At 37.6% G+C, this 18,394-nt stretch overlaps 1 protein-coding gene across 3 annotated transcripts in view; it reads right to left on the bottom strand.

Moving 5' to 3' along the window:
* Positions 1-17,351, bottom strand: part of LOC135170194 (GATA-binding factor C-like) — a 41,919-nt gene extending 24,568 nt beyond the window's left edge. The window contains exons 1-4 of one of the 3 annotated variants that reach the window (XM_064135774.1): positions 16,837-17,351; positions 11,165-11,605; positions 3,529-4,602; positions 1,659-1,804 (exon numbers count right to left, since the gene is read on the bottom strand). In XM_064135774.1, the coding sequence (XP_063991844.1) occupies positions 1,659-1,804; positions 3,529-4,602; positions 11,165-11,345 (1,401 nt within the window). In that variant the 5' untranslated portion in view covers positions 11,346-11,605; positions 16,837-17,351. Of the gene's footprint in view, positions 1-1,658; positions 1,805-3,528; positions 4,603-11,164; positions 11,606-12,411; positions 12,514-16,836 lie in introns of those variants that run through there. The other 2 variants (XM_064135777.1, XM_064135775.1) reach the window with 2 other exon arrangements.
* Between the last annotated feature and the right edge of the window lie 1,043 nt (positions 17,352-18,394).

Raw genomic sequence — 18,394 nt, 5'->3', positions numbered from 1 at the left:
AACGGTCATGAATTTTAAGGTCCCTGAATAAAAATAAAACCCTTATGTTGGAAAAAAAATGAGCTACCACCCCTGAAGCAGTCGCACAAAAAAAATTGAAAAAAAAAAATGAACCGACGAGATGGAGAATTTCCCAGCTGTCTGGGTGTTATCTCCGCGCAGGATCAAACATGGCGGAGAGCGTCCATGTGTGTATAGAAATATAACAGGACAGAAGGTTTCGTTGCAACCCTTGCTATCTGCATCATCGTGCCTGAGAGGGGAGTGAAAAGTGGAGAGGGGAGGCTAGTGCCCCATTGGTGTTGTTCACCATGCAGGTGACATAAAATAAAACGATCTAAAATTCAAAATCCAACCCATTATAATAATAACAGTCGCAATGAAGCAATAATTCCCGAGTTAGTGTCTGTACACCAGAGAATATAACTGAACTTGGAAAAAGTGAGAGAATTCTCGACAATGATTTTACTTTTAATATTTTTTTTTTGTTTCTCTTTTCTTTCATTTTCAGCTCATCAAATGCACACGCGAGAAGTTTTACTTTTTATCCAGTCGTGCGACGAGGCGAAACACGCAATTATACCGCGAGTGAATAAGTTAATGAAAGCAGTGAAAAATAGTGAGATTTTGTGTTTTTCAGATGTGAAGGAAAAAAAAATTAATTAATGTGGATAACACGGATGCAATAATTTACTTGAGTAATGTTACACTTAAATTCATGACCGCAGAAAACAAATGATTTGACGTAAAAAAAATGTAATCACGAGGTGATCAAATAATTTCATTAATTTGATTCCAACAGACTATTTAATTCAGAGCACACGTTTCCTTGAATCAATGAATCCCGATTAGTTTCCGAGCAATAATAAATATTGACCTCGTAAATTGGATTTTCAGAAATTTGCTGAATCACCGACACGTGAACATGTCATGAGAAAAGAAAATCATTTTTTTTCCACTACCGAACAATAATTTTGCATTAATTTTCCCCCGGTATTTGAACCGATTTTTTCTTTTTCATTTCTCGGGCGCCACGAGCGCCGATTAATTTCTGACCAACAATAAATATTAATCTCGTAAAGTGTATTTTCCAAAAAGTTGCTAAATCACCGTCACATGGGCATTTCATCGAAGGGAGGGCGTATTCTATTGACACATCTCTTTCACCCCGTACAAATATACGGCCAACACAGAGAAAATATTTTACCCAGTGTACACTGAGTCGACAGCGGAAAATGTCCCTCCGTTGGTGACGAAAATTATAGACTACGTATTGTACCTGCGTGCGAGCATTAAACGACATCCCCCGGCTTTAAACCGATACATATTTCATGGATATTGGCGTATACCCACACGCTTGACCAGTGCAAGGGTAGAAAGGGAAAATAATATTTTCGTCGGAGAAAAACGAATGGGGCGAATGGGGCGTGGTTGAGACACGTCGTCGTGTCACAATGTTTATATTTTTCTTTCTCCCCTGAATGTCGCCGAATATCGTTAATGGCGGAGAGACACTAATGTCCGTCGAATCAATCAAACGATAATTTCAGGGCGCGCATCGAATGCATTAGGGATTTTTTTTTAATCCCCCCAAACGTGTCGTATCGATTTATTATACCGCACATGAAGGTGAAATTAATGGATTACGAGGTACTTACCAGACGTCTCTTGGGCTTAATCAGCGGTCGATTCTGTCCGTTCATCTTGTAATAAAGTCCACAGGCGTTACATAGGTAATGTCCGGTGCCGTCTCTTCTCCAGAGTGGCGTTGATGTTGCTCCACAGTTGACGCACTCACGTCCCTCTACGAATGTCAATAGTCAACCCGGCAAACGGGTGGTAATCATTAGTTTGTGATAGACAATTTTGGGTTTTTTTTTATTGATACGAAGAGAAAAAAGTCTCTAATCAAGACGATGGGATTTTTGAGTTGGAAAATGATACGAGTAACTCACAGGAATTTTCAATCTATCGAGATAAAATTGGGGCAAATTTTTTCGAATAATTCTTGATTAAAATTTTTTTTCTCCTGTTTGAAAAATGATATTGAAGCATTTCTGTCAAGCAGAGATGATGAAATCTTCAAGAGTGCGAATAATTATAATTTTCACCTCTCCTCAACGCATAAAATTAATCATTTGGTTGAGAGAGTAAAAAGTTCATCATCTCTGGAATGAAAAACAGTTAATTCTTAATTCACATGCACTGCCGACATACCAATAAGCGTTTACCAGAGCAAAAGCAGAAGTTTGTGGTAATATTACTCTTTTTGTTAAATTTATCAAGGTATTGAGGTGTTACTTTTCACTGATGAGGATTGAGGAACAATGGGAGGATAATGTGGTTAGAATGTTCATCAATTGACTCAATGGTAAGTAACAGCCGATCTTACGTGGTCATCCCCTGGAGGCGAAATGGCTGCAGATATTTGTGACAAAGTATTGAATAAATTTTCATTGACATTAATTCAACAATTTCAATGGAGATGGATCTCTTATTTTTCACGAAATATTTCCAGTCGAGTGATACGGTAGAGCGCATCCACACACGTCAAAAGTCTATGTATGTCGCAAGTAAGGGAATCTAATTAGCGTGGTACCGCAATCGTCAATCCATTGTTTGTGAGATTAGGGTTGTTTTTTTTTTCAATTCTCTTGGAGCTAATGGAACTGACCTACTCAGAGTATAATTACCAGTGACTGTGGCAATCATGTGTTGGATGTTTATATTTTTCAGGGATGCTTCTCACTATATCAGCATTGTGATTAAACATGAAGAGAAATGTTGAGGAAAAATTATTCAGAAAATTTAAACGAATTTTGGTGTTTTATGCCCCAATATTATATCACTCTCATGAGAACTCTTATTTTTTCCACGAGAGTGAATAAAATTGTCAGCAGTGGACGTCTCTCTGATCCAAATATTTCACGCTATTCTTAGAGGTATTAATAATTATCCCTCAACATTTATCTCCATGTAATATAAAAAAAACAGAGACCACATTAAAAGTTGGTGGATTTTTTGCTTTAGTGAAACAAACTGTAGCCACACCACATCGATAAAACGTGCTCTCGTGATTATTTTCTCTCTCTCTCGTTTGTTATTCAATGATCAACCAAAACTTTTTTTTTCATTTTCACATATCTTGTAAATCAACGTGTGCGCGCATTGGTGGGTGCCACTCAAAAACAGGTCAATATATATGTGAGGCAAAATACATAATTCATGGTGTAGTCCGATAACGTCCATTTTCCAAAAATCATAATATGAACTTTAATAATGGGTAGTAGCAAATAAACGTGAATAAAACCATAACCAGAGGATCACAAAGGAAAAAAGGATGAAAAAAGGTAGATGAGAATGAGAGAAAAAAGAATAGAACCTCAGCCCATGAACCAAGCCGTGAAAGGTAGGATGAGATGATGATGATGATGAACAAATCAAAGAAAAACCAAAGAAAAAAAAACGATAAACGATAAATAAGAAAAAAGTGAGGACAAAAGAAAAAAATAAAATAGTGCCGCTTACCGGCGGACGTTCTGGACTTGTTCCTTGTCTTAGACTGCTGCTGTTGTTGGGAACCGGGCGAATTGGGAGTGTTGCCGTGCGTGGAACCGAGAAGTTTAGCATCGGGACTAACACCAGGTACACCAGTGGTATGATGACTACCAGAGAACAATGACGAGCCATTATGAGGATTGTGGGTATGATGGGTTGGATACTGTAGGTGTTGATACATATTGTATGCACTAGCTGTTGGATCATATTGGGAGCCTGAGGTGGGATGATGATGATGGTGATGATGATGTGCTGAATGGGATGTGGTATGATACGAGTCACGGCAAGATGGTGATGTTGCACCACCAGTATTCTGATAATCTTGTTGCTGTTGGCCAGTTGTATTGGCTTGTTGGTTTGTCGTTTGTCCATTAACAGTATTATTTCCAGTTGTTGTGCCATTTGTATTTGTCGTTTGGTTATTACCTTCACGTTGTTTAACTTGTCCTGAACTATTTGATGGATGTTGTTGATGATTTGGTGATGATGGGCCATGATGATGTCCCAACATAACTGATGGTTTAACATCACACGAGCCACCAGTAACAACAAGTGAATCCTGATGATGTATAAATGCACCCATTGCAGCTGCATGTGCCACTGCCACTTGATAATCACTAGTGCCACCACTCGCTGTTCCAATACCAATACCACTACTTCCATTATTATTGCTTGTACTGCTACTATTATTATTGCTTGATGTTGTATTATTATTATTACTATTACTACTATTATTATTTGTTGAACTAGTACTAGTTGTTATGCTGTCAGGCGTTGCATCTTTTGGTGGCGTTGGTGGAAATGAAAATGGATGGTGACCGGCAGTAACACCATTTCCATGACTCGTTAGGGATAAAGATGAGCCAAGTGGACTCTGGGGCTTGTCCTCACTACCACCTCCTGTTGATGCTGTTGTTGTTGGAAATGCCCAGGCCTTTGATGTATCACCACTGGCACTTGGTAACCAGGGATGAATACTGTGAAAGTGGGGACGACACACTTGACTCACAGCACCACTCGATACACCACTCGATGACATTCTACCTGTCATTGCAAAAGAAAAAAAAAAACAAATTTATTGGATTAGTATTATTTTTAGGTTTCAGGGGGAATTCTGGATGATATAGGAATTCAATGAATACAAATGGGTTACTCTCAGGGTATAAAACATCATTTGAAAGTCAACGAAACAAGGTGGGTCACATATTTTTTATCACTTTTTTTAAACCATTCGTAATCCGCTGAATGTACTCATTAATATTAATTTCCCTGGAGGATTCATAAGTGGAAATACCAGCGGTTTGTGGTGCAAAGAAGAGACATGGTCAACAATAGGGACAATTTGCCCATGCCCAACGGCAAAGGCGTCACGACACGCGGGCTATTTCATCGCGTGATTGTAAATTTCAAATTTTTCATGTCTTATTCTCTCCTATTGGATTTTTTCATGAGTATATGTGTCCATATGTACGAGTACTTCACTTATATTCCCGAGGATGTCTTCTCGATTTATTGTTTTACCTCTTTTATTTATTTATTTATTTATTTATTTATTTATTTCTCTACGGTTCAGCCAGAGAGTGAGGTATTTCGAGTGGAAAAGAAATTCTTTCTCGTTTCCCGTCGAGCCAGCATGCGGCTCGCATTACCTGGGCTTACCTGGCACGGAGGCGCGAGTATGCTGGATCGATATATCGAACGGTATATTTTCACGTCGAACCTTTGGGTCCACAACTTTCGTGCCTTATGCGCAATGAATATGAACTCGTGTATTCATGCACTTCTGAGTTTACAAGTATTTGCTGCATAAAATAATGAGATTCACTTCTGGTATTTTCGCCAATGGGATTCGCCGTCAAATGAGATTAGCAATGATTTTTTCAATAATTTTCTCTCCACAGTGTACACCAATGTTTCATCCATAAAATCATTGCGTAACATTTGTTACCACTCGGAGCTGAAAATTCTCATTTGGGTTTTAAACTGGAGAAACAGTTTAACTTTGAAAAATTGCGATGGAATGAGGTGAGCTCATACAGGAGACATGTGCCGTTGCACATGAAGGAATGTATTACTTAATTGAAAGTACGGTTTTTGGTAATTTACAAGAAAATTATGCAGAAACTCGAAAATAGACATCTCAAATTATCTCAAGCGAATTATTGTACTCGACAAAACGATAAAACAACTTTATATAATATATGTGAACAAATATATACCACAACCAGAACCAGATTCAATTATAAATATTTCTAATTATTTAAAATTATTTAAATAAAAAAACAAATGTAAATATTGTGTGATTCCCTTTCATACATTTTCCAGTAAACTCCGTTAAATATAACTCAACGCAGTTTATCACAGTGATATTTCAATCGACCCCGAGGAATGTTATCAGCAGCATATGCACACCTCGAGCTCAGAATATTTCCCCCCACATTCAGTTCGGTATTTAATGATTTTTTAATCCTCTTCCTTTACCTGCTCGCCGCTCGGAACACATTGCATTTGAGCTCGACGGAGGAAGCCACATAGAAAATCACCTAATGAAGGCAATTTTTTTTCCATTCCCCCTCGCCCCCACCCCTCTTGTGCACGTAAATTTTTTCCATTCGGTACGACACAGACTGTGCGTTTCCCCCCCCCCCCCCCCCTGACAAATAGCTGTCAAGCTCCCGAGAGAATCGTTCACCGACGAAACAAAAAATTCCGGCAAAGTATATGCTCTGCCAGTAAACATTACAGAAAAGTATACAGACTCTATAAAATACGCACAAATGTGTGGTAAAAGAAAAAACAACTGAAATGCTTAGAAATAAGTCAGTAATTCCATATACGAAAGAAGTTGGCGTCCAATACGGCGCCGCTTTTCCCCCAGTGGATGTGTCTCAGAGTACTCCAGACATTTCTCTTTTTCAATTCCCCAGTGAATTTACAATGCATTAGCAACTGAATTATTCCGCGATCAATGAAAAATTACAAAAGTCCTTGTGCCATTGAAATTAACCGAAATTACATAAATTTTATTTAAATTACGAATGAAACAAAGAACTCCCGCTGTTCATTACAGCTCATCTGTGACCGAATTGACCGAACAATTCCTCACGCGTGAACACAAATAAACGGTTCTCGTGTACAACGGTCTAATTACGTCATTAGAATCTATCCAATAAATTTTTTTTTTTGTTTACCCCTGACAAATACGGAGAATCGGAAAATTGTCACGTCCTCGTGAGTCTATCGATTTTACAGGCTGATTAAAAAGAGGTAATTATACGAATCAAGCGTGCGACGATGAGCTTTAGTGCGTGTAATTTCGAGGGACTAATGAGAGCAGAGCAATACACATTCCGTGGATCTGATATTTCAGGTTTAATGGGTGTTGGGTTAATTCAGGTGGTGCATTTATTATCATGAAAGAAATTTCATGAAATTCAAGAGACCGTTACAAGAGAATTTTTGAGACTGGGAATTCTTAATCAATTTGGAAGTAACCTTGACAATTATTTGATTTTTGTGTATTTTAAATATTTAAAAAAAACGTACCACTCATTCAGTGAAGGATTCAATAATTAGGAAATTATATGAGCTTAATTAATATGAGTTAATCGTCCCCTTTCGAGTGAATTAACTATTTTTCATAGAATCAAGAAATTGTCATTGAAATTGTGGCAATTTCCAGGGGGATTATTATTAAAATAACCAAAAAAATAAATAAACAATTGCCTCTGATGGTAATACATAAAATAAAATGCGCATTCTCCTCATAATAGTAATAATAATCCGCACATCACTGCGCGATGGAGCATGAACGGAAAATCATGTTTGATCACACACTACCGTATCCCCTGTGAGCTGGTGTTCCACCAGAATTTTTCCAATTACCCATTCATCTTGTGCTTTCCCTCGTACGTTTGCTCCTCAAACGTTGAGAATGATCCATCCCGTGCTAAATATCCCCACGAGACATTTATTCACCACTCTGCACGCAAAACATATCTAGATGCGTTCCACGTAGTTGGTACGTTGCAACAAGACGACGTTTGCTGTTTGCCGCCTTATCCTACCGGACCGGGAGAATCGATCACGTACCATGGACGTGCGATTTCCGTGCCGCGCATTTAACTGCGACCGGTATCCGAGACACCTTTGGATCATCAATAAAATTGCAAAAAAAAAATTTATCGAGAGTACCAGCATCCCGCGTCATACCCTCCGATAACATGACCAACGGCATATGCATATGATAAGCTCATCACTCTGATTTTTTTTATGAAAAATCATATCGAATGAGTCGAGTAATCGTAGATCCAAAGATCAGATCCAAATTCCAGGTCATTTTTTAGGAGAAAATGTGTCAAATGCAATTTATGGAATTAAATTCTTTCGAGTAAAATTGAGGAAGAAATTATAAGCAATTAATTTATTTATGAACGATGAACTCTAATAAAATAATAATTCTGTTCATCCACCGACGAGTGGATATTCCATCTATCAATGTTCCCTTCCTGAATCTCACCTTAAAGATATTTCCATTTTTTACATTTCAACCCCCTCATTAGGATGAGTATGTATCATGTTTGTAAATTCATGCTATTCAAATGTCATATACTTAGTAGGCATACGCATATATACATTTGAACGTCCAACAAACTGCAATTACTCACGCGGTTGAGTGCTTTCGTTCAGCCAAGTGTTTCTGAGAATCACTTGCTCAGCACCCTGTGCTTGAAAAAGTGTTAGTATGACCATGTAAGTGTCTCACTCAATCTTCGTAGGTGTCTGGGACAAATGCACAGAGGGTTGGGGGGGGGGGGGGGGAGGGAGATGCCAATGTGATTCAAAGTGCTTGTCCATTGATAAATAAAACAATGTCAATTTGAATTGGGCTTGTTACAAAAACTGGTCATTACCAGATTTTATCACGTACCAAAGAAATGTTCAATTGAAGCACCAACTCGACAAAGGGAGTTGACTATTCACTACTACTCTTTGATATTGACCCACTCCACTGTCAAGTTTATATTTAAATAAATGAATGTTTAACAAAATATTTATTTATTCAAATGCTGGCGGCCCTTTTACCCCAAAAATATCGTCTTCATTCCCCAAAATTATCAAATTACTCCCTGACATTGCAGTTGATTTCGTGATACTCATCTACCCCTCAGCCAACCTCCCCATCCATCCCTTTCGTGCAAGCAATTCCTATATTTACAATACCCAGCAGTACACGATTGATGAAAAAGCGACCTAGAGAGAGAGATGACCCCGGGGAGAGCAGTGTTTTGGCTCCGCCTTCAGTTGGCGTATGCATTTGCGCAAAATGGCGTCGCACAGCACTAGAGCTCACACAGACTTTTCTTCAGTGTATCGTGTCAGGGTACAAGTTGAGACACATTTCACGAATGCAGATGTATTCACCTCAACAATGTTCGACAGTCCTCGGAATTCTCCCTTCTTCCCCTCCCACTACTCAATCCAACCGACCGGTGTATTAATGCAATTCACTTCGTGGCCGCTACCTTATTCGCAAAATAACCCGTTAAGGCACAGTGATTATTAGCAAAAACATATATATGTCATGTTGAGCGGTATAAACGAAGAAGATGAGTAGCTGAAGCACCTCCCTGTGGTCTGTTTATAATGTATGCAACTCTTCTGAGACCCAGTGGTGGGCCTTCTCGGTTGGTTGCGCTTCCTTCCTGTCTGCCGCAACCAGTGCCCTCTCTCTCTCTCTCCCTCTCGGCTCACAGCTATCTTCCCTGAATCCCCCCTTTTCCCCCCTCTACTACTACTGACAGGACCTTCTCCACCAACCTCACCACCACCTTCTCATCAGCAATTTTACGAGCGACCCCCGTTGTCCCATGCGTGTTTCATATTTTTCGTTTTCACATTGTCTTCGGATTCGATGGTGCGGTGTTTGGTGCTGAATTCCCACGGTTTCTTGGCTAATAGCTACAGTTTTTTTTTTTTTGCCAAGTGTATTCTTATGAAATTAAGGTACGCGAAGAGCATTGTGCTGGGCGGAATGAGAGACGATGAAAAATTTGATTTTTCTTCGGTTTTTTAATTTTCTGAAATTTTTTTTCTGTTGCCCCGCGGAGATAGAATTATTTCGGAAATTTTTGAGTGATTGGAGAGGGGAGTGAGTACCAGGATGGAGTTCTGGGGAAAAGGAGGGATTTCTGGATTAGTCAGGAAAATTTCCACCGCCGGCGCTAGGATTTTTCTGAAGAATTTGTGTTCAGGTTTGATCGAGTATTTTTTGCTTAAGAAAATTACTCTTGGGATTTCCAGCGAGGAATGTTATAGCGACTAATTTACATGAAATTTGCATAGGATGAGAGACAAGTGGGATAAAAATTAACGGGAAATAATACTCTGTGAAAAATTAACGTGGAATGAAATTACATTCAGTGGAAAAATACTCGATTTAGTCAGACATTTTACGCCTCGTTCCCACATAAATAAAGTACACTCTGCAGTCGTTTGAAGGTCATAGGGACGACATAGGAGGGCACTATAATATATATGTACATATATATATCCAAAAAAAATTAAAGTAAACTCACTTTAGGAATATGGAAAATTTTCCAGTATTTTCCATTTCTAGTATTTCATCCTCAACCAGGGCAGGACAAAATGCCCTTCAAACGATTGATTTTCCCTCGTCTTTCAAAGCCACGGAATCCCCTCCATTACAGCCCATTTTCCTAATATTCATCGCATGATTTCCAACACGATCTTACGTAACAGTGGCGCACGTACATGATCCACGTATACATATAGAATCGGCGAAAAATCAGGGATATCGCGTTCCAGGGTATTCAAGCTAGATCGAATTTCTCAAGTGTCGCCTCAAGCCCCACCTCCTGGCCAGCATTCCTACGAGTTTTGATGCTTGACTTCACATTATTGTCATCGTCCCAAATACCCGTATCCATTAGACATCGAATAATAATACCGCTGTTCTCATCTTTGCCGACTATTCAAAATGTCCACCAGGACATTACCAAAATTCCTAACGACCAAAACTACCCCAGAAAATTCAAAAAAATTCAGAATTATTAGTCAGTGAATCCCGTCAGCCCCCGAGAAAATAATCGACCCCCAATTTATTTACCCCCTTCGATCCACTTTGTCCCCATTTTCTCAATGTTTTCTGTACCCAGTGTCTCCACAGAATTGAATCAAGTTTCCTCGCTAGTACATACATTAAAAACAAGCCCTAACAGTTTATCCAAAGGACGTCTGTTGCTACGTATGAAAAGAGGCGTCGATGGTGAATCGCGATAACATTGACGCTGTTTTCGTAACAGCGAAGCGTGTTAAATACTTGGCACATGCCAAAGAAAAAGGATCTGAAGAAGTTCGCGAGGGTAATCGACCCGGTGAGTCATAAATCTTTGACGATTTCCTTCGGGTGCTGAGAAGGGTAAACTAGTCTAGCCGTGAATGAGACATGTTTGGACATTATCATTTTTTTTTTCCATCCCACTCCCCACCAGATAGTCTATGGTAATTGGAGTGGTGTCCATCTTTGCCGAGATAGCTCCTATGAATGCAGGATATTTCAATGGAAATAGGTGAATGTACTTACTGTGAGCATAGTGAGCTGCTGCTGCTGCTGGATGATGAGGGGCTGGTCCAGCGTGGGGATAGTAACCTCGGTAGTCGGGATTCACCCCCGTTACACCACTACTACCACCACCTGACGATGGCTCGAGGCTTCTTGGTGGCTCGTACCACCGTGCTGCACTCGATTCGCTGCTCATGTCCATTGTGTCCAAAATTTTTTCTGCCTTTCACTGTGCGCTTTCACGCGACGTTCGGGATTTTATGAAATTTCGGAAAAATTTGCGATAACGCGAGACTAGAGAATATTCAAGTGATTTGTTTCTTTTGTCGATTAACACGATGTAGAGGTGATTATTTTTAGGTTAAATGGGAGAGGCTTATTATTGATGAAATTATTGATTAGATAGAGTGAATTCGTGAGGAATTGATTCTCTGTACTACGCGAATCAATGCGTTGAAATATCTGAAATCACAAGAAGGTGGAGATGATGTCATTAATATTTATGTGATTAGATAATTTTTAAAATTATTTAATTCAACTGAAAGTCACTCACAATACAAGACAACTATTAATCAGTTTAACCAAAAAATTCTGCCTTTGTATTTTGATTAAAAAATATCTGAATTATTTTGGTTGGAGAATATTTTTACCAGATTAACAGTTTATATCACAAAATAATGAATCCCATTGATCGATAACATTGAGTAGGACTTTGAAACCAATCGAGAAAATTTCAAAAATCCCCGAGATAACGTAAATCGAAGATTCCAATGTTACAATTCATCCGATGAATTTCTACACTGGCCTGAATAATCTCTAATAATGTCGCAATTTTTATTTCACGGAGAAAGTTGATGCTCCAATGAACTAGCGAATAATTGAGCTCAGGAGAAGGTGAATATCACCCTGAGAATATGGCGCCAACATTATCAATTCTTAATGTTCCAATTGATAGTGAGAAATTTCGACATGACCGGTGATGCAGAACAACAAAGAACGAACGATTGTAATGAAATACAATCCGGTCATTCTCATGTTATTCTCCCAATAGTTCGATTCATCTCTGTGTGAATATCCACGTGGAATATTCATCGATTGATCAAGGACATCAAAGAAAGATGGTTCAATCAATCGCACGGTGAGAATCGAATCAGATAGTCCACAAAATTATTAATTTCGCGGTTGAATAATTGATGAAGTGCAAATGATTTTAATCATCAACAATAGAATATTAACAAATGACAATTATTTATTGCGAATGTACTTACATATCACCGTGTACCAACAACAATGCGTGTTGTCTTTACACTTGATCTCTCACCTGTGAGAAAAAAAATCGTCTCAACTCCGATGTCTTTCGATCAACGGGCAAATAAAATACTCGAAAACAATAGCTGATAAGATATATCCCAAAATGTGGGTATCGATAAGATTAGGGCTTAAAGAATACGCGGGGAGACCAGAGTTAATCGAAAGCGATAAAAAAAAAAAATTTATATCTGTTCCATTTTAAATTCAACGAGAGTCCAAAAATACTGGTACACGATCAATCATTTCAATTAATTCGTTACCAAGATTAACTCGTCGATCAATAATGATCAGTTGAATCCATTGTTAATTAAGAGACTGCTAAATGCAGGAGGTTAATTATGGTACAAATCAATCATTTCATATCACGTACGATAGCGAGTAAAAATATTTCGTTAATAATTCACATGAACGGGGGAATGCCAACAATTATGTGAATTAAAGTTGAGTCAGAAGTTAAGTAGATATCTTTACCAATAAATAACCTGTATTTATTGAGAAGCATTCAGCAGGTAACGGAATTTAAATTGTATATAATTTAATGATAACGTCTTCAGCCTTGAATTTTTCACTTACGTATCACCGAAGGAGACAATTTAAGGAAATGATTGGTTCCAATATCTTGATGAATTTCAACCGGATTTCCGAAATTAAAATAGATGGAAGATTCTGCACTTACGATATGGGATAACTGATCTACTGACCACAACGAAGGTAGATCCAGCACTGATTTTAGGAGTATTTGTGATAGGAGACCATTGACATTGAGTGATATGCCAAGAAACAAGACACGATAATTCTCCAAAACGAAGAATAATTGAGATAACTCGAGACTGATAAGGGATATGCGCACCAAGAATTTTTTTATTAAACTAAAGTCGGTTCGATTATGTCAAATATATCTGTCATTTTTACCTGTAAATTACTTGTAAAAATAACTCGTGATAAATTAACAATTCAAGATAAAATATGGGCTTAGGTTATTTATGATTATCCGACAAACGTTGAAAGCTCATTGAAATTCGTGGATATTATTCTAGCCACTGGCCATGAAAATGTCATCATATTCGCGAATATGGAAATCTCTATCTGGAATAGTACTACGTCTCTTTCTCGACGTATCAGGAAAATCTATGAGTTAATTCTGAAATAAAGCCCATTCTCACTGCGCCAAACATGACATAAATAAATAATTATAGAGAGGAATGACAACTCGATGCGCAGAATAAAAATTTATGGTGAAATTACTGGTAAATTATGTCTAATGCTTCAACATTTTTTTCAACTGAACTTGAATTGAAAAGGAGGAAATACATTTGTACCTTTCACTAGTCTCGTTAATTTCATTCTCTCGAATTTCCACGAAAATTTCTTTACGACATTAATTAGAATAATTATAATAATCACTGACTAAACATAATGACTGTCAACATAAATTTGTCGTGACTTATCTAAGCCAGTTATTCATGCAAGTCGAATAAATATACGTATTTTTTTTATAAAGAATAAACAATAAAAATAACTGTGGTCATTCAGGCAAAAGCCTTTCAATTTCCGTCCAGTGCATAATCTTATCTTATTTCGGGTAATCTGGGAATGTCACACGGAACAAAGTCAAACTGTCATGTTGCTGATAGGCCTCATGAAGTCACCTTTGAGTTTCGTCTCTTGGTAAATTCAAAAGACCATTATTGAACAATGAATTTAATTTTTATATCGTGTTGAAACAATTCATATCGAACGAATTTCTAATTCAAAATGTTGAGAACCGAGTGGACGAGGCGGAATGCCCGGGGCATTTGCCCTATCGCCTTATGGTAAAGTCAACACGACTGTTAGTAACTAAATCCTATACAACATTCAGTCGTACGATAATATATTACCAAAGTTATGATGTGATCTGTGCGTGTATACCCATGTAATGATACATATACCCAAACTTTCTCATCGATGTTACGGTGACTGGTGAGTTTTTTTTTTTAACCTGATCGGCGCCCGACGGTGCGCCGAGACCCCAGCATATTCACTATTTCTATTCGGAATTTGTACGAGGAGAGAAATTCTTTTGAAAAATTCTAGTGCTGGCGCTGGATTAAAAAATCCTGGGCCATTGGCTATGAAAAATAGTGCCGTTGAGAAGTTGTCAGTATTTTTTTTTTTAGTTTTGTATACATTACACTATAGAGTTGATCATTTCAAGATTAAATTTGTCAAGTACACGGGGACAGAAATTTTACGGACCTATCGTCGAATTTTTCCTGAACGTACCGTAATTTTTACTGAATATTTATCTTCGTGTAAATTACATGAAAAATTCTTTGAAAGAAATAAAATAATTTCATTGTACATAACATCTACTTATGATAACGTTTGCCAAGAATTTTTCCCCACCCATAGAAAGTTTATTTGAAGCGCCAAAATAATTTTCATTTCCCAGAAATTCCCGAAAGTGTCTCCAGTGAGAGAAAATTCATTAGCAAAATATTTATTGTTAAATTTATATTTTTTTCTCAATGTGTATTTGTATTTTAAATGAATCCTCAGTATTTTACTCATGTTAACATATGTTTTTCACTATCAGCTATCAAGGGACAGCATTTATGCAAAGAGTCTGAGGGCAAATGCTACAAGATAGCGTCGGTAATCGGCAAAGAAGTGGCTCCTCTCGGAGATTTCGTGAGTCATCGGTAACTCAATACCACCACAAAAAGATTAAACTGAAAATGAAGGAGAGCGGTAACCCTGCGGTCAATGTGGTGCATTATGTGGGTATTTCAATACTCTTTTGCAAGCCGTCGCACGTGTCAAAAGCCACAAACTTTTTCATTTTACAATTTTAACGACAAAAACACGAAATCATTCGGTGTTAAAGACGAAAAGATCTGAAGTCTTTGAAGATTGATAAATTTTCCGGGACATTGATGCAAAAGATGAATACAAATCGACCGAGAGATTTAATTTAAAAATATTAAATACACATTGAGGTATTTCATATAACTCCGAGTGTCATGTCCCTCATGAAAATATTTTTATGCAATTATTCAAATTATTCGGGTCCCTAGTATGACTATCTCACTCGACATCACCCTACACGTAATTCGATGGAGCTGATATCAAACCGGCTAGAAGGAAATTCCGTATTTATATATTATCAAGAAACGAAAACAAACCGAACGAAATTTTCATTAGAATCCCCCCCTTTCCGTGTTCTCCATCCAATTCCATTGATTTAGAAATTTACGTTTTTGAAAATATTCCTAAGCGACTCTAACGCTAACAAAATATCGCATCTGATGTTTCACCGAATAAAAAATAACAGTAAATCGTAAATTATGAAAATTAACTAAACCTCGTGAAAATTTGAATATTATTCAATTTTTTCAAAGAACTAAAACCAAAACAAAGGCCAATTTTTTATCAAAACTTGTCTCTAAATTTAATTCCATCAGAAACTCCAGAAAATTGGTGGAGTCGTATTTCTTAATTAAAACTTCCTGTGCTCTGTCTATTGTCCAGTTCTGTATATCATTAAATATTCAATGAAGTCCCAAATTTGTCCCGAAAATGATAAAATAAAAATAAATCTGAAACCACTGTCCAAAATTATATGCAGAATCCACCTCCCACCCCAAAATACCTCAAAAAATAATTTTTAATACGTCACTGTGCTAATAGAGAAGGCCCAACGTCCCTAATAACTGAAAATACAAAGCCTGGAATATTCATTATACTTGCTAATGACTAATTACACTCGACACAAACCGTCTGTTTCCATTCAATGCTTTTTTTCCCGTATTAGTCTTACGCTCATCACTCAAGTCTTAATGTGAAAATTCATGGACAGACAGGCGCGGGAATAATTCACTATTTTCATCAATCCCGATGGAAATAGACTATTGTTAACTCCAATTAATAACCCTAACAAGTTAATCGTTTTACATAACCCAACGTGAGAGAGAATCACGTGAAAATACCGAGTACCCATGAAAAATATGAAAAATCATCAAAAAACTATCTATTCATTTCCGGAAATCGGGACTTTGGCGTGACATCCCATTCCCATTTATCGATTCCCCGAGAAAATATCCGCGTATTCGACCTAGCAACGGTTTCCGTCGGCACTCGATATCACGTTATCCGCATTCCCAACTCAAAGTCACAAACTACCTCCACGTGTATTAAAAAAATAAATAAATACCGCAAGTTAATGAAAAATAAATGAGAAAATGACCGAAATAATTAAATTAAACGAAAATCTATCGATGACAGATAATTCTCTCCTGTTTGTAACACACTAGTCTTCATCTTTCTTGTGATAACACTCCCCCACCCCCTGCGATAAAGTCACTGATGAAATCACTTGAAACCATAAATATATCTCTTACCTGAATTAAATGTCCCCATCCAGCGATAAACAGAACCGTTTGAATCCTCTTATATTATTACTCTCGTTAATAAACACTAGGTTATCACCAAAACACAACACTGTACACAAACACGACACATTGTGATGTTTATATATTTATATAATACATCAATTCTGTGATTAATTGTGATTAATGTAACACAGTGATTATATCAAAGCTGGTCCAATGGTCTCGCTGTCATTTCCAAAAAGTCATCCGGTCCTCTTATCACCGATTAACATTCAACATATCATAATCCACACAATAAAGTAATTCATAACCTCATTTTGTAAATGAACAAATTCATAGAATATCTGTTATTCACCTTATTTTATCGGCTATTGTTAATTTGAAAAATGAGTATTGTTTTTAAATACGCACACACGCGCGCACCAATCATCGATGCAACTGTCGTGGCACCCGGCGCGGAACTAAAGCGCATGAAAACACGGGGTCCGCGAGGCCCCCACGTTCATCCGCACTCGGTTGTGCTCGGTGAGGATACTCGTCTCGATTCGGTTTCACTCGGGTCGCTGTAGCAACGCCTACGACCAGCTTCGACACCTGGGGCCCCACCCTCACGCGGGCGTTAACTTGACTTACTTACCCCTCACTTCCCACGTCCCAAGACCCTAGTTTTTACCCCTGTCCCCACCAGCCTCTTCACCCGAGTCCTCAACTCCTATACAACCCTCGTATCCATTGCCACTGACGGGGCTAGATTACTTTTTCCATCTTACTCCGTCAAGATTTTTTGTGTCAATGGAATACCCGGGATTCTTGGGATGGAATATGATGATTTCTGGAGGAATTCGTGGAGTTCCAGAGGGAAAAAATTGGCCTCTTTTGATTGTAGGGTTTGTACGATACTAACAAATTATGGAGAACAATTTTAACTTTTGAAATGAAACAGATTTTTTTTTTTAATGAGAAATACTCGTTTATACGGATATGACAAGTTCTTGAGAATAATTTCGATTTTTGCCATAAAACGAATTCTTTTGTAAAATAAAAATCCTGGATTGAAGTATCTCGATGTGATATCCAGGATTCCAATAAATTAAGTAATAATAATAAATTAATTGTTCGACAATAATTTGTCTAAATTAATATGTGAATTTAAAAATCGGAGAGTTGGTCGAGGTTAACAGGCCATTTGTATTTAAAATTGAGTTTTCTATGTTGACTTAATGTCGTAACTCGAAAATCTGATTACTCAACGAATTAATAAGTTGATCTCCAGCGAGTTAATAAAAAATTGATAATCGGTCCATAAAAAAATGTCAAACGTATGTAAATACATGTTCACAATCTCAATTGTCCCATAAAATCAACTTTTCCTCATAAAACAATAATTGAGATACCATCATAACCATCAAATTGCCAATTACCCCCGTCTAAAAAAATCACCACCGCAATCACAAGATATCCCCCCTTAAATACACGTGTTAACGATCACAATTGACATAATCACCGTTGAAACATATTTATTCCCTTCCACCTCAAGGAGAACCAGAATCCCAAAATAAAAAATACA

The sequence above is a fragment of the Diachasmimorpha longicaudata genome, chromosome 16, assembly GCF_034640455.1.
Source record: "Diachasmimorpha longicaudata isolate KC_UGA_2023 chromosome 16, iyDiaLong2, whole genome shotgun sequence".
In the NCBI taxonomy this organism is placed as follows: Eukaryota; Metazoa; Arthropoda; class Insecta; order Hymenoptera; family Braconidae; genus Diachasmimorpha; species Diachasmimorpha longicaudata.
This window is presented reverse-complemented; position numbering and strand designations above follow the sequence as displayed.